Source organism: Rhinolophus sinicus, chromosome 1 (assembly GCF_057876585.1).
Source record: "Rhinolophus sinicus isolate RSI-liver-muscle chromosome 1, RSI-T2T, whole genome shotgun sequence".
Classification (NCBI taxonomy): domain Eukaryota; kingdom Metazoa; phylum Chordata; class Mammalia; order Chiroptera; family Rhinolophidae; genus Rhinolophus; species Rhinolophus sinicus.
The window spans coordinates 58,490,327-58,512,634 of NC_142501.1; the positions used below are offsets into that span (position 1 = coordinate 58,490,327).

The 22,308-nt window shown below is 44.7% G+C and overlaps 3 protein-coding genes across 5 annotated transcripts; 1 reads left to right on the forward strand and 2 right to left on the reverse strand.

Annotated features, from left to right (window-relative positions):
* Positions 1-1,427: 1,427 nt before the first annotated feature.
* On the forward strand, positions 1,428-18,326 carry MARS1 (methionyl-tRNA synthetase 1). Of its 3 annotated transcripts, none has more exons than XM_019742238.3 (22): positions 1,428-1,665; positions 2,496-2,586; positions 2,747-2,825; positions 2,904-3,038; positions 3,380-3,455; positions 3,711-3,883; positions 4,055-4,161; positions 5,503-5,619; positions 5,755-5,958; positions 6,733-6,934; positions 8,767-8,841; positions 12,716-12,886; positions 14,535-14,630; positions 14,767-14,884; positions 15,270-15,483; positions 16,338-16,469; positions 16,572-16,676; positions 16,764-16,950; positions 17,601-17,672; positions 17,812-17,835; positions 17,923-18,015; positions 18,115-18,326. In XM_019742238.3, the coding sequence occupies exons 1-22, from the start codon at positions 1,557-1,559 to the stop codon at positions 18,259-18,261; spliced, it is 2,727 nt and encodes a 908-aa protein (XP_019597797.1). In that variant the 5' UTR covers positions 1,428-1,556; the 3' UTR covers positions 18,262-18,326. The 3 variants fall into 3 exon arrangements, with proteins under 3 accessions (XP_019597797.1, XP_019597798.1, XP_019597800.1); XM_019742241.3 differs by having other exon boundaries at positions 1,522-1,665; positions 2,935-3,038; XM_019742239.3 differs by lacking the exon at positions 17,812-17,835 and having other exon boundaries at positions 1,429-1,665.
* Positions 18,272-19,062, reverse strand: DDIT3 (DNA damage inducible transcript 3). The gene is made up of 2 exons (XM_019742270.2): positions 18,925-19,062; positions 18,272-18,838 (listed from the first exon to the last, which is right to left on the reverse strand). Exons 1-2 carry the CDS (start codon positions 19,060-19,062, stop codon positions 18,473-18,475), a joined length of 504 nt encoding a protein of 167 aa, XP_019597829.2. The 3' UTR covers positions 18,272-18,472.
* On the reverse strand, positions 18,924-22,237 carry LOC141570080 (DDIT3 upstream open reading frame protein). The gene is made up of 3 exons (XM_074325504.2): positions 22,175-22,237; positions 19,829-19,876; positions 18,924-19,082 (listed from the first exon to the last, which is right to left on the reverse strand). Exons 1-2 carry the CDS (start codon positions 22,235-22,237, stop codon positions 19,835-19,837), a joined length of 105 nt encoding a protein of 34 aa, XP_074181605.1. The 3' UTR covers positions 18,924-19,082; positions 19,829-19,834.
* Positions 22,238-22,308: the final 71 nt, after the last annotated feature.

Sequence of the window (22,308 nt, forward strand, 5' to 3'; positions counted from 1 at the left end):
ATAAGTATTTATAGAATGCTTATTAGCATATGAGGTCAGACAATTAAGTTCGTGAACTCATCCTAGAAACAGTGCTATGTAACTCATTGCTGAATATCACTACATCACCTTCAAAGTACTCCCCTTGGGAAGCTATGCACCAATACCAGCACCTAGTCCACCCTTCAAAGCAATTTTGGAACTCTTTTTCTGGAATGGCCATCAGAGCTGTCGTCATATTACCTTTGATGTCCTGAATGTCATCAAAATGTCTTCCTTTCAATATTTCCTTTAACTTTGGGTAAAGAAAGAAGTCATTGGGGGTCAGATGAGATGAGTAGGGAGGGTGTTCCAATACAGTTATTTGTTTACTGGCTAAAAACTCCCTCACAGACAGTGTCATGTGAGCTGGTGCATTGTCATGATGCAAGAGCCATGAATTGTTGGAGAAAAGTTCAGGTCGTCTAACTTTTTCACGCAGCCTTGTCAGCACTTCCAAATAGTAAACTTGGTTAACTGGTTGTCCGGTTGATCCAAATTCATAATGAATAATCCCTCTGATATCAAAAGAGGTTAATAACATCGTTGCAACAAGTTCCAAAACTTAATTGTCGTATCTGACACTTTGATGGGGATGGCTGGAAAGCTGGTATCAGCTGGAGCTGTCAGCCAGAATGTCAACGTGAGACCTCTCCAGCATGGCAGTCTCAGGGTAGTAACACTTCTTACATGGCCACTCATGGCTACCAGAGTGTCCCAAGAAGCATGGGCAGAAGCTTCAAGACTTCTTATGGCCTAGCTTCGAAAGGCCCAGAACTTCTACAGCATTTTTGAGAATGAAATGAATGTATGTGAAGTGCTTAGAATAGTGACTGGCTCATAGGTACTATTATTATTCTTAAGGAGATTCGAAGATGACTAAGAAGGATCCCTTTCTCAATTACTCATATGTGTGCACTGCCTTGTATAATACATACTTGTTGCCAAACTCTTAGCTTTACTTCCCCTTAACCTGACCTTTTCCCTACACATGCTCCCTCCCTCTTTAATGAGATTGTCTAGCTGTATGTGAGCTGCAGACTGATATTAAATCAACATTCAATAATTACATTCTTTTTTACTATTAGGTTATCTACACTAATTTCCACTGTGTCACTAAAGTCAGTTTATCGTAACTCTCAAGTCTTAATCCTTATGAACTTGAATGGAGAGTTGGCCATTGCGAGTAGCTGCTGTCAAGACATCGCAACAAGAGGGTAGTAGACATTGGTTTCCGTCACCGCCCTCTCGAGGCATTAGAGGATTAAAGTGCTCGGGGCCCTACCGGTAACTTTCCCCCGGGGCCGCCTACCAAAAAAGGCGCCGCTCTAGCACTGCATCTACAGCCTCTTCTTCTCTATGATATTCCTGTGCTGGTTCCTAGTGTTGCACGATGGGAGAAATAGTCTACCACACGCGAGCGGTGCGCAAGAAATAGCTTAACTCAGGACTCCATTTCCCGGCGTGACTCGCGTTGGTCGCTCAGGCCGCAGGCGGGAAGCCAGTTCCGGTTGCATCAGCGTGGGATCCACGGCAAAATGAGACTGTTCGTGAGCGAGGGCGCCCCGGGAAGCCTGCCTGTGCTGGCCGCGGCCGAGAGGGCCCAGGGCAGAGCGGAGCTGCTTATCAGCACTGTAGGCCCCGAAGGTAGTCGGGTTGGTGCTGGTGGGCGATGGATGAGAGGGGCGGGAGCGAAACACGCCGACTCGCAGTCCGCAGGTGTCTTGGTCAAACCCCAATCTCTACTTGCACTCCCGTCAATCTCCTCCCCCATTATCCTTGGTCCCCCATACCCTCTTCTTATCCAGTCATATCTTTCATCAATCACTTCCCTTAGTTACCCTCAGTATACCTTTCCCTCATCTCTAGCCTCCCCTTCATCTTCTAGGACGCTCACTGCCTCACCCCAGTGAACTTCTCTTTCCAACTTTCTCCCCCACCTACCAGCCCCTCTTTCTCCCCGCCAACACCCACACTAGTCACTCACAAGACAGCCCCCAGCCACCTCTTGTCGTTCCTAGGAAACCCTACTCTCCTCTCCTAAAACACACACATAAACGCTCCTTTTGGTTTACCTCTTCTCCTTCTCAGCCAACTGTTTGAGTGACTCTTAAGCAGTCCTTTTGCCATTCTTAGTACTGTTAATTTTGTTCCTCCGCTGTTATCTCAGATCATTCTCATATCCTAGTTACTTTTAATTGTTCCAGGTCTTGGCTGCAGCACTATCCCAATACCACCACCTCCTCTCTTCAATCCCCATCTGTTGTTTCCAGTGGGCAGTCTCAGCTGATCCCCTGCTGGTCTCCCCAGCTCTTTCTGGACCTACTGCCTTTCAGTGGTCCTATCCTGGAACCTCTGGATTGAGACTACCCATCGTTCTTCTCCTTTCCCCTGAATAATGCAAAGTTGTCCTTCTAGTTGACAAAGTATTTTTCCTCTTTTTCCTGTTATTCACCCATTTTCCTTTCCTGCATTAGATTGTGTGGTCCCGTTCCTGACCTGGCCTAAGCTCCCTGTCTTGCAACTGGATAGTGGCAATTACCTTTTCTCCACCAGTGCAATCTGCCGGTCAGTATTGGTACTTGATGTAGGGAGGTGGCTGAATCAAATCAGGGTTTACTGTCCTCTGTGTGGCCTTATTCGCAACCACTGTTTTACTGTGGGGTGAGAAATGGGTTAGACAAATGGGCCCCTCTAATTCCACCTTCTGTTGCTCTCTCTGTGGCAGATACTTCTTTCTGTTATCCGGCTGGGAGCAAGATGACCTCACTAATCAGTGGCTGGAATGGGAAGCAACAGAACTACAGGTGGGACCGAGACATGGGGGATGGTAGGCAGGCCCTCGTGCTGCATGGCCCTCCTGACCTGTGTCCCCCGCATTTTAGCCAGCTTTGTCTGCTGCCCTGTACTATTTAGTGGTCCAAGGCAAGAAGGGGGAAGATGTTCTTGGCCCAGTTCGGAGAGCCCTGACTCACATTGACCACAGCTTGAGTCGTCAGAGCTGTCCTTTCCTGGCTGGGGTAAGTTGGGCCTTGAGATGGGGATCAGAGGAAGTTGTATGGTATAAAAATTAAGAAGAAAAACAGTATTCAGAGTGTTCAAACCCCAACACTGCCACTTGCTAGCAGTGTAACCTTGAAAAAAATCATTAATCTTTCTAATCTCTTTTTTTCCATCTATGAAGTGGGAGTAATATGGGAACCCACCTCACTGGGTTGTGAGGATTAAGTGAGATAATTTAAATGCTCAGCATAGAGCTTGACATGTAGTGAGTGCTTAGGAAATGTTAGGTATTTTTGTTACTGTTGGGGAGAAACTGAGTCTCACCTGTATACCTTTTTCTTTTCTTTCTCCAACAAAGGAGACAGAATCTCTAGCTGATATTGTTTTGTGGGGAGCGCTGTATCCATTACTTCAAGATCCAGCCTACGTCCCTGGTAAGCACTGTGCATATCACTTTACTCGCAGCCCCTACCCTGGGAGCTTGGTGTAGGGGTTATAGAATGAGCTGTAAAAAAAATCAAGGACCCACTATGAGGTTTAGCTTGACAGGGCAGCTATAGCAGAAAGATGGCAGAGGGAACTGGGGAAGGCAACTGGAGAAACTTCATGAAGAAGGGGAGGAGGTCCACTCCTGAATGCCCCTTACTGGGCTTGCTGATTTGATTCCCTCCTTTCTCCCATGCCCACAGAGGAGCTGGGTGCCCTGCACAGCTGGTTCCAGACACTGAGTTCTCAGGAGCCATGCCAGCGAGCAGCAGAGACTGTGCTAAAGCAGCAGGGAATCCTGGCCCTCCGGCCCTACCTCCAAAAGCAGCCCCAGCCCAGCTCCCTTGAGAGGAGGGCTGTCAGCAATGAGCCTGAGGTTTGGAACAGAGCAGAACGGTCCCCACAGAGTCTCCGTGCCTGAGGGGGGTGGCTTGGAAAGGGACTCTGAGCATGGCCACTAACTTTTTCAGTCGGAGAGCACTGAGAGAGTTTCTTTACTCTGTGGGGCCCTACGTACCTGGTGAGGGATTTTGTTCACTCTTCATAGGAGGAGGAGCTGGCCACTCTATCTGAGGAGGATATCGCCGTCGCTGTAACTGCTTGGGAGAAGGGCCTGGGAAGCTTGCCTCCCCTTCGGCCAAAACAGAATCCAGTGTGAGTTGGCACAGATGAATGTGGCTTGGTTTCTTAAATGGAGGTTGTTGATAGAACCAAGTTGTTGATAGACCTGTCTGCCAGTTCCCCTTTGCTGCTAAAAAGGGGTGCCAAAACAGTGTATACAAGTAGACACTTTGGTCAACGTTGCTCAAGCAGTAGTTCGCGGTGATCAGAAGTGTCTGGACGCTGATGGTAACCACTTTGAGCACCTCTTGTAATTGCAGAAGTCAAATGTGACTTGTATTCGTTTTGTGTTATCTGTATATATTGAGTGTTACAATTTTAAAACAGTTTTCCTTTCTTAAAATGTGTATGCATTTTTTTGGCACCCTCTGTATAATAGACTGTAACCTCCTTGAGGGCAGAACCCTGAGCGTGCCTTTCTACCTCCCACAGTAGTAAGTACACTCACGATGAGGCATAAGTTACAGGATAACAAAAGGAGCACACAGTGCGCTACCACGTTCTCAGGGACTTGGGGTACGGGGATGACTGGGTGGAAGGCCACTCATCAGTGACGGAAGGCTTTCCGGAAGGAGCTGATTTTGAAACTGGACTTTAGTGTTCAGCGAGTGTAGATGGAGAATGGTTGGAAAGATAAAAGGGGCCCTGATGAGGTGTCCGTGCTAAGGAGGGCGGGTGGATACTTGATGTTGCAGCTGAGCTGTCAAAGATGATGAAGCCTGAAAAGAGTAATTGATTGAGTGATATCAGATAGCAGATTGAGTGATATGAGTAAGAATGATCCTGGAAAAGAGGGGAGGAGAGGGTGGTTATGAAGGTAGTAGCTGGTGCCTGCTGGTTTGAGTCAGGCCATGGGGAAATGAGCGACAGGGATTAGGGAGAGAAGAGTCAGGGTTAGCGAGCTGTAAGGATTTCAGGTGCTGACTAGAGGTAATACTAACACAGCACCTGGGAAAAAGGGAAGAGGTCAGTGCTGGGGAAGTTTTTGGGTGGCATCAGTCTAACAATTAGTGAGGGAAGCTGATTGGACAGAGCCTCGGGAGAGTGGTCAGTACCCAGGAAGTTGGAGCCTGAGAATGAGCTGATGGAAAAGAAGCAGTCACAGGAGTACAGAGGGACGCAGGTCGGTGTTGGAATGCGCCTGCTTAGCAGCAGTACACGAGGCTTGCTCACTGCGGACAGGACCCTGTACTCACAACTGTGGGGGATCGTAGGGCTTTGGGGGAGTTTATGGCCCTGTGGAAAGACTTCAGATACAGCTGACCCTGTGACAGTGGACTAGGTCTAGACCTGTGTCTGAGTAGCTAGTGTACTTTTGGTCCCTTGACCCTCGCATCTTCCCCATGCACTGTTCTCTTCCTCTGTCCCGACCAGGTTGCCCGTGGCTGGGGAAAGGAACGTGCTCATCACCAGCGCCCTGCCTTACGTCAACAACGTCCCCCACCTTGGAAACATCATTGGTTGTGTGCTCAGTGCTGATGTCTTTGCCAGGTGGAGCTGGCTGCTTGGGGAGAGACCTGAGGAAGCAGTGGGCCCCAAAGATTGGGACGCCTCAAGGGTGGCGTCCTGGGGACATGGGGTGGGGCTGAGATGGGGGCCCTCCGTGATCACCGTATTCTCTTCCAGGTACTCCCGCCTCCGCCAGTGGAACACCCTCTACCTGTGTGGGACAGATGAGTATGGTACAGCAACAGAGACCAAGGCTATGGAGGAGGGTCTCACCCCCCAGGAGATTTGTGACAAGTACCATGTAATCCATGCCGACATCTACCGCTGGTTTAATATCTCGTTTGATATTTTCGGTCGTACCACCACCCCACAGCAAACCGAGTAGGTTTCCTGTGATCAGGCAAAAATGGAGGGTGAAGGCTGGGGCTGGGGACAGTAAGACTATCCTGGAGACAGAGGAACCAAGATGGTTATGTCAGCACTCCCCCTAAACTTAGGATATGAATATTGCCCTGAAATGTATTAAGGGGACTCGGTGTGTGCAGGAGCCTAATCAGGGGCTGAAGGAGCCGCTGAGGGAGGGAAGAGACAGGATGTAGGCTCACGGGAAGTATCTGCCTTCCCTCTACCGCCTCCCTTCTCTTCTCTAGCTGCCTCAGAGTCTGAGGATATTCCTTCCCACTCCTCTGGGTGTTTATAGCAAATACACTTTCTTGCTCTGCCTGATATTCATCCGTATAAAATATCCTTATAGTAGAAGACAGGCTGCCAGCTCATAGTGCTGTGCAGTTTAGTAGGACTGATTTAATTTTAGTTTTTAGGACATGCTAAAGAACAGTGCAGTCCTATTCTTTTAGAGAGTTTTGTTAAGAACACAAAACAGATAAGTGTATTTAACAAAGAAATTCTGAAGAAGTGTTGAGGGAAGAGGATGTGTGGGGAGCTGTGGAACGTGTTTGAGGAGTCTGGGTTCGTCCAGTCAAACTCCCTAAAGATAAGTACAGAACCTTTGCATTGAGGGGCCTTCTGCCTGATTTCGTTGGCATTTGGAGTACATGAGTTTGGGCCCTGGGTGGAGTGCCATGAGAGTGGGGTGTACCACTTCCTCTGACTTATCTGACCTGTCCCTACCCTATCCCATGCTCAACTTGCCAGAATCACCCAGGACATTTTCCAGCGGTTGTGGAACCGAGGTTTTGTGCTGCAAGATACTGTGGAGCAACTGCGGTGTGAGCGCTGTGCCCGCTTCCTGGCTGACCGCTTTGTGGAGGGCGTGTGTCCCTTCTGTGCCTACGAGGAGGCCCGGGGTGACCAGTGTGACAAGTGTGGCAAGCTCATCAATGCCATTGAGCTCAAGGTGAAAGGAGGATCTCATGGGATCCCAGAAGGAGACAATCTGTTCTTAAGGGACTCCCAGTCTTTCTACTCCATCTCAGCAACTGATCTTTCAGTTCATTGAATAAATATTTAATGAACATTTTCTATGTGCTTAGTGTTGTGCTGGGAAATAGACAAGTTGAGTTTATACTTCCCTACTGTTGCTCCTGCTTCAGACCCCCGATCTGCATTTCTTTAGTTCCTTCTCTCTTCCATAAATATTCTATGTTTATTCATTTGTTAATTTATTCATTTAACAAACATTTTTTGTTTTTACAATAGGGTAGTTACAGTTCTAGGTGCTGTGAAGATATAGCAGTGAACAAGACAGACTTATCTAGTGTGGGGAGGAGACTAAAGACAAGAGTATAATTATAGGATAAACTGCCGGGAGATGTGATAGAGAGTGACTTCTGGGGCATGATTTAAGGAAGGTGATGAGGGACGGCCTCTCAGAGGAGGTAACATTTGAACTGAGAGTTTTAACTGAAGAATGGGAAGGAGCAAGCCAGGCAGTGAGTGGGATTAAAAGTGTTCTAAGCAAAAGGACCAGGAAATGCTAAGGCCCAAGGCAGCAAGGAGCTGAAAAGGTAGAACTGAAAAGGCCAGTGTCGGGGGCAGGTGGTTAGATCAGTTGGTTAGAGCGCGATGCTTGTAACTCAGGGTTGCCGGTTCGATCACCACATGGGCCAGTGTGAGCTGCGCCCTCCACAACTAGATTGAAACAGCTACTTGACTTGGAGCTGATGGATCCTGGAAAAACACACTTAAATAAAAGTTTAAAAATATATATATATTAAAAAACAAAAGAAAAGGCCAGTGTTGCTATAGCATAGGAAATGAGAGGGAGCGGGGAGAGAGATGAGGTCAGATTACCAGGGCCTAGTAAGCCATTACGGGAGTTGAATGGCAAGCTGCTCTGTGGGAAATGGATGGGAGGGAAGCATGAGAAAAAGCGGGGAGACCAGTTTGGAGGCTAGAGTGCTGGCTCAGAAATGGGATGATGTTGGCTCGGACTAGGTTAATAGCAGTTGAAATGGAAAAATAAGGCTTTGAAATAGGTTTTGGAAGCAGAGTCTAGAATTGGATAAACTGGAATTCAAGGTGAGGGGGAAATCAAGAAAATGATGATTTGTAAATTTTTGGTTTGAGCAGCTTGGGTAGATGGTAGTACCATCTACGAGCATCGGCATAATTGGATGAAGAATAGACTTGCTGGTGGAGTGCAGTGAGACTGTTTGGTTTGGGTTTGTTAAATTTGAGTTGTCTCTTAGACACCTAAGGAGAGGTGTTGTTACAATTTCTCACCTTCAAAAACCCAGATCAAAACTCACTTGGAAGCTTTCCTTGATTAGCCCCACCTAACTGCTTAGTCCTTTAATCTCACCCTTCAGGGTTTATATAGTCAGTTTGTACCTTGAAAATAAATATTTCTGGACATTTTTGCTTTGTAAAGTTTTCCCATGCAAGCCCTCTCTCCCTAACTTTTGTTGCTCCCGCCTCCCCTCACAGAGCTGCATACAGTACAGTGTATTTCTCAGAGAATGCTTTTTCCCCCTATTTTGTTGATAGGAAAGAGATGTGAAACTCAGAGTAACAAATGTTATGCTATGTAGACTTGCGTCTCCAAGTTCACAGAAGGCCCAAGTAGTAGATAAGTTGGCCGGGTGTGAGCATGAAGCTAAGCTAAATGACAGGTTGGGAGCTCATCCCTCTGTTCCTCTCCCCTTGCCTGGACAGCTCCCCTGCCTGCAGTCCTGATCCTGACTATCCCCCCTTGGGTCACCCCTTCTCTTGAATTTCCCTTCACAGAAGCCTCAGTGTAAAGTCTGCCGGTCACGCCCTGTGGTGAAATCCTCTCGGCACCTATTTCTGGACCTGCCTAAGGTCAGTGGGCCTTTCCCTCAACTTGGTCTGTACAACTTCTGCCCCCTCTGCCTCAGCCACAGATCTGTACCAGATCACACTCAAATGTTTTAAATGCCCATTTAAAAAGTATACATCTTAAAAAGATGTCATAAATTAACGGGCACAAAGCAAAAGGCCAGGCCCACTAAGTGCCGGGCCTGCTTACCAGAGCAGAGCTATTTACAACTGCTGTTTTCCTTTGTGTGTATTCAGTAATAGCGTATGTATATGAATGAACTGTTACATATATATGTGCTCTTTACTCTTAAATATATTAATGTGTGTTTCCTAAGACAAAAGACACGTTCTTGTATAATCACAGTACAGTTAACAACTTTAACAATTATACATATATATGTGTATATATACGTGTGTATATGTATATATATATATATATATATATATATATATATATATATGGTCATCTGATCTACCATCCATATTCCAGTTTTGTCAATTATCCCAATAGTATCCTTTACAGCATTATTTTTCCTTTAGTACAGACTGGCTCAGGATCATGTATTACATTTAGTTTTTATACCTCTTTAGTTTCCTTTCATCTGAAACAGTTCCCCATCCTTTATCTTTTATGACATTAATAGTTTTTAAGAATGTAGGCCCTGACCCCCTTTTAAAAATACTATATTCCTCATTTTGGATTTGTTGGGTGTTTCCTCATGATTAGATTCAGGGTATGTATCCTCAGTTGGAATACTACATAAATATATTGTGTTCTTTCCGTAGGCACATGATGTCCATTTCTCCCTAATTGGTGATGTTAATCTTGTTCAGTCAAGGTTTTATTCAGTTTCTCCACTGAATAATTAATATTTTCCCCCTTGCAAGTTATAAGCAGTCTGTGGGAATATACTTTTAAAACCATGTAAATACCTTGCTCTTTGTTGAAAGGTTCCTTCTAAATTTAGCATCCATTTATTTAATCATTCTTTCCTGAACCAGTTTTCATTAAGATTTTCCAATTCTACCACTCTGTCCACATTTACTCTTCTCCTTTGTTCAGTCATTTCTTTAGTTATGATTACCAGTGTGGACTCTTGGATTCCTATTTTTTGCAGTGGTTTATAATTCATTCCTGTCCTAAGTTAATTTTCATGTTCAAATTGTCCCTTACTTGGCCAATGGGAGCCTCTTCAAGATTGTTTCTCTCTGTGTTTTTGAGATCTCCCACCATTTTTCAAGCACTTTCTTGTTTTCAGGCATAACAAGATATTCTGGATTCATTTTGTTCTTGCCTTGGAACAAATCAACCATTTCTCCAAAAAACCCTGGTTCATTTTAGTAAGAAACAATATTAGAGACCAAATTTAGGTGTGCTTATTGCCACGGAGGTGTCGTTGCTTGTAGGCCCTTTCAGCAAAGAGAGTTAGGCATTGATTTGAGGTTCACTCTGACACCAGCAATTCTAGTCCATCCCCACAGGGTTCTTCCTCACTTCCCCTCGTCATATTTGTATCTTCCTTTTTCATAGCAACATTTACTTATTTGCTCAATCCTACAATACACCTAAAAATAATTTCAGAATCGCTTCACCCAGACCACTACCAAAAACCCACTAAAAAGAGTTTTTTGTTGGCAGTCCTGTCTGTTTCCTCCAACTGACGGTATGTAATCAAATAATGTGTTCAAAATGGTCTTAGTTTAGTTTTTCCACCTTCCGTGTGATTGTGTTACTGAAATAAGTTAATAAGTTTTGTTGATTTTCTTTTAGTTTTTTTCTCTCATGCTTGTTCATGTAATTTTTTGAATATTTAGAACATCAGTATGTTTCTAAAAATCAAAACCATACAAAAAGGTGTGAGAGAAGTGTCATTCTCTTTTCCTGTCCATGCCACCTTGTTCTCCCGTCGTCTGTGAGTGATCAACTTCATTTTCTGATTTGTCCTTAGTGTGTTTACTTTTATAAAGATAAGCTTATATATAAAGCTAAGCAGAGAGGTGTGTGTGTGTGTGTATACATATATATATATGTTTATTTCCCCTTCTTATACAAAATATAGCATACTGCATATATTCTTTTGCATTTTGTCTTCCACCTAACAGTATGTTCTGGATATCACTCCATATCAGTTCACAGAGATCATCCTTACGTGTGTGTGTGTGTGTGTGTGTGTGTGTGTGTGTGGTTGTGTTTTAAACAGCTGCATAGTACTACGTTCTGTATAGGTACCATAGATTATTTAACCAATTTTCTATGTTCTTCGTTTAGGTAGTTTCCAGTATAGCTGGTCCTCAAATAACATTTTGTTCAATGTCATTTTATTATAACTTTGATGACATGCTGTAGGAACTTAATTCTTGTTTATGTCAATTGTCTTATGGTAAAATTGTTTCACTTAAAGTTGCAGAACCTATTGCTGACGTTAAGTGAGGCCTTACTGTATTTTGCAATTACAAATGATGTTGTAAAGAATAGCCTTCTGCATATGTATTTTTGTATTGCTGGAGTGTAGCTTCAGGATAAATTCCTTAAAAGTAATCACTTGGTATGTTAAGGGTAAATGCAGATGTAGTTTATTATCAAATTTTCCTCAGTACGTAGTGTTCCATTTTTGCGTTCTCACCACTAATCTGTGATTGTGCCTGTTTCTTCCTAGCATTGCCAATAGAGTATATTGTCAGGCTTTAGAAACTATGGTCTTTATGTGGGTGAATCACATGAACTACCTCTTAAAAAAAACTTACCTTTGTTTTTCTGCTTACAAAAGTGATGTAAGCTTGTTTGTAAAATTTCAGCTGGGAACATATGGTATAAACATGGATGTTCCCCATTATCCCATCTGAGAACAAAGCACTGATATATATTTTTTCCTTCAGAATTTTTTTCTGGGCTTATGTTAACCTGTGTATTAATATTTATTTTTATAGTTATAGAGTTATACTCCATACAGGTAACCCCCACATAACACGGCCTTTTATAACACAGTTCGATAATTGGGGGATACCCTCATACAACACAGCATCCAAGAACATGGTTTCACTCTAACACGGTTTGAGAATTACAGAAATCCCTGAATAACACGGAGCATAATAAGAGCTTTTAAGAGCAAAAGCTATCTCATTTGAAATTTTTCATTCGAGCATGGATGTCATATCAGATTTGACTGCAAAATTTAAAAATTTATTAGAAATTTAAATCCATTTTGTTCATGGAGTATTAAGTTCAGAGGATGAAGATATCTTGTCAAAAAGAAAACACCCTCCGTTGATGGTGCTTAGTAGTGATGACAAAGAAAACATTAATACATGTTAATATGTTATACTTTTGGTGAAAATTGCTTTAATAAAGATATTTCTCTTAATTATAAAAATATAATAATGTGTTTTTTTAATTTCTGGAACCTAACCCCCTTTTTTGTACTAGTTCTTTGTTTTGTATAACACGGACTCGCATAACACAGCATTTTTCAGTAACCTAACAACTGTGTTGTTCGGGGGTTACCTGTATTATTGTTTTGCATTTTGCTTTATTTAGTTAATAATGATTCTTGGAGCTATATACATGTTAATATAGGTCTACCTCACTCTTCAATGGCCTTATAAGTATTTCATTGTATTGATGCACCATATTTCTTTAAATTTTAATGATGGGAGTTAGTTTCAATTTTTTGCTATGATGAAGTTTACTTCTTTATATACACATCTGTACACTGTTGTATGAATATTTCTGTTGAAAAAATTCCTAGAAATGGAATTGCTATGTCAAAATCATAAGTCTTTTAATTTTAATTCTGTATTGTCAGACTACTTCAAAAAGGTTGTACGTATTTATCCTTTTGCAAGCCATGTATGAGACTGTCCTAAATCAGTCCTCTCTCTGTCTCTGCTCTCTCAGCTAGAAGACCAACTGGAGGGGTGGTTGGGGAAGACACTGCCAGGCAGTGACTGGACACCCAATGCCCGGTTCATCATTCGTTCTTGGTTGCGGGATGGCCTCAAGCCACGCTGCATAACCCGAGACCTCAAATGGGGAACCCCTGTACCCTTAAAAGGTTTCGAAGACAAGGTAAAAAATCCTACACTTTGGGGTGGCTGGTTAGCTCAATTGGTTAGAGCATGGGGCTAATAGCACCAAGGTTGCCAGTTTAATCCCCGCATGGGCCACTGTGAGCTGCGTCCTCCTTAAAAAAAAAAATCCTATGCTTTACTCATATCGTGTTATTCGGCCTTGGTGTTGAGACCCTGGTCTACCAGAATAAATATTGAGTACACAATGCGGTGTGATCAAATAATGCGGTGAATGTTTAAATCAGGGGTGTCCAAACTGCGGCCCGCAATCCATTTTTATTGGCCCGCAGCAGATTCCAAAAATATATTTAGTTTACTTAAACCAGGTGAGGCAATATGTACTTCACCTCAAGTGAGTCGCCCGGCTGTTTGTGTATTTTACCGAGTATGGCCCTTGGTGAAAAACGTTGAAAAAAGTTTGGACACCCATTGTTTAAATAATGTATTACAGTAAAAGACACATTTCCATTAATCCCCCTCAAAATACTTCTCGCTTCGAACACACTTATCCCATTGTTCTTGCCACTTTCTGAAGTAGTTCTAGAAGTCCTCTTTTGTGAGTATCTTTAATTACACTGTTGTGGCTGCCTCAGTGTCCTGAATTAATTCAAAACGTTTACCTTTCATGGTCATTTTGACTTGGAGGAAGAGCCAGAAGTTGCACAATGCCAGATCCAGTGAATAGGTGGATGAGGACACACTGTAATGTTTTATTTGACAGTAATTGCTGTACTAGAAGCGATGTGTGACACGGAGCACTCTCATGATGGAAGATGATATATGGCACACTTTTAAAACACACCTCTCAACTGTAGCTCACTATACTGAATGCACCAAACGGGTTGAAACTTGTCCATGCTGTTACTGTGTTTCCCCAAAAATAAGACCTAGCCAAACAATCAACTCTAATGCGTCTTTTGGAGCAAAAATTAATATAGGACCCGGTCTCATTTTACTATAATATAAAACTGGGTCTTTAATATAATGTAATATTATAATATAATATAAATACCGGGTCTTATATTAATTTTTGTTCCAAAAGACGCATTAGAGCTGATTGTCCAGCTAGGTCGTATTTTCATGGAAACACGGTACTAAGGTTCGATGTGCCACTTGCTGTTTTAAAGATCTCTGCCTTTCCGTTGGATGGCACTCGGCAGCAGCATTCACCATATTTTGTGATCACAACAGAAAGGCTCCATGTCACACGTTGTTTCTGGTACAGCAATTTCTGTCAAAAACATTACAGTGTATCCTCATCCACCTATTCACCGGGTCTGGCACCATGTGACTTCTGGCTCTTCCCCAAAGTCAAAATGACCATGAAAGGTAAACGTTTTGAATTGATTCAGATCACTGAGGCAGCCACGACAGTGCAACTAAAGACACTCATGAAAGAGGACTTCCAGAACTGCTTCAGAAAGTGGCAAGAACGATGGGGTAAGTGTGTTCGGAGCGGGAGGGGAGGAGTATTTTGAAGGGGATTAATGGCAACGTGTCTTTTACTGTAACATTTTTTTTTATTTAAACAGTCACCTGATTTCTTTTATCACACCTCGTATGGCTTGTTTAAGTCTGAGACTTTGGGTTGGTGAGGTTTTCAAATGTTCCTTTGTCCTACTGTGTCTCTCCTCTTGACTCTCCAGGTATTCTATGTCTGGTTTGATGCCACTTTTGGCTACCTGTCCATCACAGCCAACTACACAGACCAATGGGAGAGATGGTGGAAGAACCCAGAGCAAGTGAGCAGTTCTTGGTTAGCCTGTCTGGGGGCAGGGTGCGTGCATGTGTGGGGTGGGGCGGGGCGGCGAGGGTTGGGTATCTGATCTTCCTTAGGCCTTTGAGAAAGGTCTCAGAAACTCTGTCTTCCAACTGTAGGTGAACCTCTATCAGTTCATGGCCAAAGATAACGTTCCCTTCCATGGCTTAGTCTTTCCTTGTTCAGCCCTAGGAGCTGAGGACAACTACACCTTGGTTAGCCACCTCATTGCTACAGGTACCCTGGAAAACGGGACTGGGGATATTCCTAGGGAATGAGGGCTGAGGCAGTACTTGGAAGATGATCTTGGAAAGGTACTAGGTCTTGAGTTAGGAGTTGAGATGAAAAGGAAATCATTAGAACATGAGAGTTCAACCCAGAAGAAGGAAACAAAAACCTGAAGAAAGCAAAAGTCCAAAGCTAAAACTTTGTAATGGGTAGAAGCAAAGGCAAAAAAGGCCAGAATGGAGAGGAAGCATCTCCCAAGTTCTGTGCAGGCTAGCTATTCAAGGACAAGTGTTGCTGGACACCCATAGTTGAGGTTGAGGAGAAGAATTAATGGGTCAGAGAAGAAAGGATGTGATTTGAGCAGAAGGTTCTCATTCAGTCTCTTTCTGTCTAGAGTACTTAAATTATGAGGATGGGAAATTCTCTAAGAGCCGGGGTGTGGGAGTGTTTGGTGACATGGCCCAGGACACAGGGATCCCTGCTGACATTTGGCGCTTCTATCTGCTATACATTCGACCTGAGGGCCAGGACAGTGCCTTCTCCTGGACAGACATGTTGCTGAAGAATAATTCAGAGCTACTTAACAACCTGGGCAACTTCATCAACAGGTGAGACTTGGTGAGGGGTCAGAGTCAGCTGATGAGCTGGAATGGGGCTAACTCTGCTCCATGAAGTAGGAGAGATGGGAATGTGGAGAGGCCTAGTGAATGGGCAGGAAGCTGGGAGCGATGGGGAGGATAATGTGGAAAGTGGATTTCTATCATTTGGGACCTGCTCCTAGAACGTGGTAGGCTACATATGCTTAGGGGAAGTTAGTTGTAGAGATGTGATTTAGCAAAGTGGTTCACAAAATGAATTTTTGCAAATTGTTTTATTAATGTTCTTTGTAGAATTGAAAATGTGTTCTCTCCTAGCAAAAAAAAAGTTCAGTTGCAGACCATTGAAAAAGTTTGGCTGAAGAAAGGGTTTATTTTAGTGTAGGAGTAGGAGACTTTTGCTGTACTTTAGGCTTTTTTTTTGTTTTGTTACTTTAGGCTATTTCAGTATTGGTCCCTATCTCAGGTATTCTGTGACCTAAAGAAATATCCTCCATGAGTACCTATCCTTTTAGGTTTGGTCATTAACCACATTTGATAGTCCCTACTAGAGTATTTGATAACAATTTACATATATTTCAACTTGATCATTCTGAGTGTTGATTTTTTTAAATTAAAACGACTAATTGCTTACCAGGTTTCTTTAAACAACGGATATCTTGTACATGTAATGTCTGTTACGTGCAGATTCATATTCTTAGGAGAGGGGATAAGAATTACTTTTAAGTTTGCCTTCCAGCTTGAGGGAGCCCGGAGGTGTCAGTTCTGAGAGAATGTAGAATTATGAAAATTGAGACAAATTTCTGTAAGGAGACTGGGAGGTAACTCCTTTTTCCTCTCCCCTCTCCTTCCCCATTCCCATTGAGAGCTGGCATGTTTGTGTCTAAGTTTTTTGGGGGTTATGTGCCCGAGATGATGCTTACCTCTGACGATCAGCGCCTGCTGGCCCACGTCACCCTGGAGCTCAAGCACTATCACCAGCTGCTAGAGAAAGTTCGGTAAGTAATCTACACCCATCTCATCTCAGCGATCTCCGCCCATAGAGCCCCATACTGGTCCCTTCAGGACCTTACATCTTGGCCTGCCTACTCCCTTCCCAGGATCCGGGATGCTTTACGTAGTATCCTTACCATCTCTCGCCATGGCAACCAATACATTCAGGTGAATGAACCCTGGAAGCGGATTAAAGGCAATGAGGCTGACAGGTATGTAGGGAGGTAGGGCTGGCTACAGGAATAAAGTGGCTAATAGGCTGTGTACTCCTAGAGGTTCTAATCTCTCTTTTTCTCCAGGCAGCGAGCAGGGACAGTGACAGGCTTGGCAGTGAATATAGCTGCCTTGCTGTCCATCATGCTCCAGCCTTACATGCCCACTGTTAGCGCTACCATTGCGGCCCAGCTGCAGCTACCAACTGCAGCCTGTAGTATCCTGCCCACAGACTTCCTGTGCACTTTACCAGCAGGACACCAAATTGGCACAGTAAGTCTTCGAGGGTCAGAAGAACCAATCTCTTAAAATTCCAACGTTTGCCATGCAGTCTTTGGGGAGGGTCAAAAAACTTACTTTGGGCATGGGATTCTCACAGCTGTTTTCCAAAACCCTGACCCACTCCTCTGCACTCTGCATGTAGGCTTCTGATACACAGTCATTATTGGTTCACGAGCCCATTATCTGTAGCCCATATGTCCTCACTGTTCTTCATGCCATAACCCAGTACCTGGCACATAAAACTTAAAGTGGTGTACAGTAGATATTCGAAGAAACACCATGGTCACCTCGTCTCCATCATGCTAACAGGCAGCGAGCTGTGAGAATACAGGGTAGCCATTTCCTCTTTGACACAAGATGATGAAGTAAGTTCACGAACTTCTCAACTTTTGCATCAACCTAGTATCACTAAATAGTTGTCTTGGACCCTATGAAGCCTTTGGGCTTTCATAGTGACTGCCAGGGCTTTTTCTGGATTCTGTACTGAAATTAGCAGGTGTTTACTTAGTTCCTTACACTCAGTGTTTCTCCTAAAGCATTTAGAGTTCCTCAGTGTCAGTGATTGGGGTTGGAGAGGCCCTCTGTATAGTCTGGTAGAGTTTATACCTAATGACTGAATGATTCTGGAATTGTTTTCACAGGTCAGTCCCTTGTTCCAAAAATTGGAAAATGACCAGATTGAAAGTTTGCGGCAGCGCTTTGGTGGGGGCCAGGTAAGAAAGCGAGACTGTACTGTCACCGAGCAACAGCCAGTGTCATCTCCTTAGTGTCCTTAAGTAGTCCTCACTCATCACTCTTTCTATCTTTTGGCTCTGCTGCTTCCTCACTTATAGTTTTTCTTTCCTGTCGTAGCTGGAAGAGTCCTTGGAGTTAAAGGTAATCACTTTCCCCGAGATGTTATATAAAACTTGAGGTCAAGGGACATTTACGGAAACAGGTGATAACTCTGTTGTTTTTCTCCAGGCAAAAGCATCCCCCAAGCCAGCAGTTGTAGAAACTGTGACAGCAGCTGGATCACAGCAGATACAAGTGCTGATGGATGAAGTGACAAAACAGGTACAAAGCGTAAGCCCTATGTGGGAGACTGAAACACTAAATCCTACATAGGTCCTTTCTGATCTCACTGTTGTTACTCCCCTGCCTCCTCCCTCTTAGGGCAACATTGTCCGGGAACTGAAAGCACAAAAAGCAGACAAGAACCAGGTTGCTGCAGAGGTGGCTAAACTCTTGGAGCTGAAGAAACAGTTGGCTCTAGCTGAGGGGAAACCCCTTGACACCCCTAAAGGCAAGAAGAAAAAGTGAAAGTGGGAACTTGGCTCATAGTCACTTTAATGGATATGGACAGTAATAAATGTACAATCTATTTACATGCTGCGACCCTTTTCCTGTTGTCTATCTCAAGCTTTCCCCCTACTGTGGATATGGCGTTGAGGGTCACATCATTGGCACTGGTCAGTTGGTCAGTAGCCACTTCTGGGAAAGTGCCCCGAGGGGGAAGTGATGGTCCCAAGTTTCATGCTTGGTGCAGACTGACCATTCGATCAATTAGCGCTCGGCGAGTTGACTCCACTTCCCTGGTCAGGCGCTCGATTTCCTGCTTGAGCCGCTCATTCTCTTCAGCTAGTTGTGCCACTTTCCTTTCATTCTCTTGTTCTTTCTCCTTCATGCGTTGCTTTCCAGCCCGGGCTGGGGACTGGCCACTCCGTTTCCGTTTCCTGGGTGTTCCTTGGTCTTCCTCTTCCTCCTGAGCCAGGGAGCTCTGACTGGAATCTGGAGAGAGAGGGCTCTGGGAGGTGCCCGTGACCTCTGCTGGTCCTGGCTCCTCAGTCAGCCAAGCCAGAGAGGCGGGGTCAAGAGTGGTGAAGGTTTTTGATTCTTCCTTCAAGGGAATGAGGAAAGGTAGGCACTATTAGTTGAGAAGGGAAGATCAACATCCCCACCAAGCTCTAGGCATAGCATTCTCACCTCCTCATTTCCAGGGGGAGAGACATAGGTACCCCCGTTTTCATCTGAGGACAGCACTTCCTGCAGGTCCTCATACCAAGCTTCCAGCTCCCAGCTGGACAGTGTCCCGAAGGAGAAAGACAAAGACTTGGCTGCCATCGCTGCAGCTGGACCAGGCTCTGGAAAAGGACATACTCAGGATAGTGGGGGATGGGGGTGGGGGTGGAACAAGCACTACAAAGCAGTCTGTACCACAGGTTGGCAAACTGGCTGGTTGCCTGTTTTTGCAGATCAAGTTTTATTGGAACACAGCCATATCCGTTAATTTACATGTTGTTTATGGCTGCTTTTATGCTACAACAGTGGAGATTAATAGTTATGACAGAAACTTTGGCCTTCAGCATCTGAAATATTTATTATATGGCCCTTTAAAATTTACCAACCCCTGGTTTATACTAATATTCCCTCCTAGCTTTTGCCCAGCACTTGAAGAAGCAAGTGCCCGGATATACATTTTTATGGGATCCTTGTAGAAGTTAGCCACCCTGGGGAACTCCGGTGGTAGTTTCCAGGGGCAATTACTAGACCATTTGTGTACCTTTCTTCTGTGTGGGAAGTCCTGTGGGTCAGTCTAACCTTGATGGGGATTGAGGTGTGGTAAAACAAACCAATTATTTTTGTTGGGGCTGACTGCTTACTCAGAACCAGATTTCAGTTAAGACATGCTCTAAGAATAGTGATTTAGTCACCTTGTTAGGCGCAGGCCAGGTGGATGGACATGGTCTGACAGCAAAAGCCTGCTCAAATTCAAACCCTCTGCTCCCATCTTCTCTAGGCGTTTTCATAACTTCTTAAGAGTCCCAATAAAGGGAGCCTAAGGAGCATCTCTTAGGAGTTGGTTTTGGGAAAGAGTGGTTAGGTTTACCTGCTTTCAGGTGTGGTGATGTATGAAGATACACTTCCTTCTGGAACACTGTGGAGATCAAAGATAAATGTTAGCCATTTTTGTAAGGGAGAGAGGCAGCTTCTTTCACTTTTATCTCCAGTCTCCTATTGGTCCGTCCTTTCTGTCTTGTAGAGCACGGATAGTTAACAGTCCTTGTAGCCATTTCCAAGGACAGCAGAGAGCCTAGTTTCCTTTATTTTTAGTTACTGACATTTGTAATCCTGATTACATAATAAGGAAGTCCTGGCCAACTTGGCTTTCTCTAAATTCAAGGCAGGCCAGGGTAAGGACTGGACTATAGGGAAGGGAACAAATCAAGTGGCATTTTCCTAATTCCATTCCCACACTGACAGCCTCCAAATGTACATTCCTAGTCTGGACCTCCAACTGTTATCTAACTCTTACTTGCCATCTCCTTTCAGATGTCTAATAAGTATCTCAGACGTAATATGTCCAAAGACAAACACCTGCTAATATTCCCCTTCCAAGGTATTCCCCAGTCTTGGTAAAAGGCAACTCTAGTTGCTTAAGCCAAAAACCTTGGTATCCTCAGTCCTCTTCTCTGACACCCCCACAATCCAATCCAAATCACCAGCAAAATTTCTTAACTCATTCTTCAGAAACTCAAACTCTAAATACTTTTCACCAATTCCATGGTTAATCTAAATCAAGTTACTATGTCTTAGATGACTGCAGAAGCCTCTTGACTGCAGGTCTCCCAGTTTCTGCTCTTACTACCCCTCCCCCAATCTATTTACAACATAGCAGCAAGAGTGGTCCTTTTAAAATTTAAGTCAGGTCATGTCATTCTCTGTTCAAATCACCCCAGTGACTTCCAATTTCACACATAGTACAGTCTTTAAAATGGCTTAGAAGGCTCTACAGTCTGCTCCTTCCCTGCCCTGGAATTCTCATTGACCACTCTCCCTCTTGCTCACTCTAGTTCAGCCAACTGGCCTTCTGTTCCTTAAAGATAATATGTATACTCCCACCGAAGGACCTCTGCTCTTTCTATTCCTTATCCTGGAAAGCTCTTCCTTCCACATACCTGCATGGCTTACTGCCTCACCTCTTCTAGGTCTTTGTCATCTCAGTGAGGGAACGCCTGGCCACTCAATGTAAAACTGTAATCCCCACCCTGAGCATTCTCTACTTTTCCATGCTTTAGTTTTTTTCTATGACACTCGTCTGTTTGTTTACTGTATGCCTCTTCCCATTGAACTGTAAACTCTGTGAGAGCAGATTTTTCTTCCTCTTGTTCATGGATGTATCCTGGGCCCCAAACTGCACATAGTAGGTGCTCGTTAAGTATTTGTTAGGAATGAATGCAGAAATTCTCCCCAGTGTGTCTTACAGGGAAGGGAGGATGAAGCCCAGGGGCAGAGCAACAGCTGCCTATCCCTGGGGACTGTAGATGCAATATCACCCTGAGTGTTTCTCTGCAGGGCTGTCCTCCCTGGGGGACCCCCCTTGCCTTCCAGTGCCTGGGATGTGCCTTTCATCAGCAGTGGAGCCCCAGGCCAGAGGGCTGCAGAGCCAAACAGGGGGCTGGCCTGATGCAATGGTTACACAGAGATTAGTTGGAGACAGGACAGGGGAAAAGAGGCAGGGACCAATCCCAGGGGAAGGACAATACACTGGGGAGACCCCAAATGACTTTCCACACTTAAGAGATCCAGGATGCTCTCTTGTGCAGGAGGCTCAGGGTCCTCTGGGGGAAAGGAAAAAACCCATCTCTGCTCTCTGTTCATCGGCACCCCTCTTCCCAAAGGCTGTGTAAGTCTCCTAGAGGTACTGTCTTCTACTAAGGTGCAGAACGGCTGTCCTCTGGAGGGTTCAGGAGCCCCAGCTACCGACATGGCTATGCCAGCCCTGAGCCGCTGTCTCTGATACAGGATTGGGGGTGGGGCCGCTGGTGGTAAAACGGAGGCAGCGGCCTAAGCTACAGTCAACCAGGCTTCCCGGCGTGGGGGTGTGTCCTGCTGTCCCGCCTCCCACCGGCAGGCCTAACGCGGAGGCCTGGGGTCAAAAACCAGAGAGAACAGAATAAATCTCCCGAGGGCAGCCGGGCCCTTTCGCCCAAGAACACAGAGCACAGCCCGTGCTCCGCGCAGGAGTGGGCTGACACTGTCGTCTGAAGGAGGAGGGATCTGTAAGCACTTCTCCCGAATAAAGGATTCTCCCCATCCCTCCCTCGGACCGTCACCAACTTCATTACGGAGGGGGTGGGGCCACATCCTAAAGAGCGTATGCCCCAACTTTGAGTGGACAACTGGTGTTCGCAAGGCTGCAAAGGTAAAAGGTAGATGGGGAATCAGTACTCACCTCTCGCCTCAGGTTCCGGTTCTGATTTTGGCTCTCTCGCTGCCACCCGCTCATCTTCAACATGATATACCTTGTGTCTTAGACTCAAGCCTCTGACCTGGCTATCCCCGAGCCCTGATCTTTTAACAGGACCT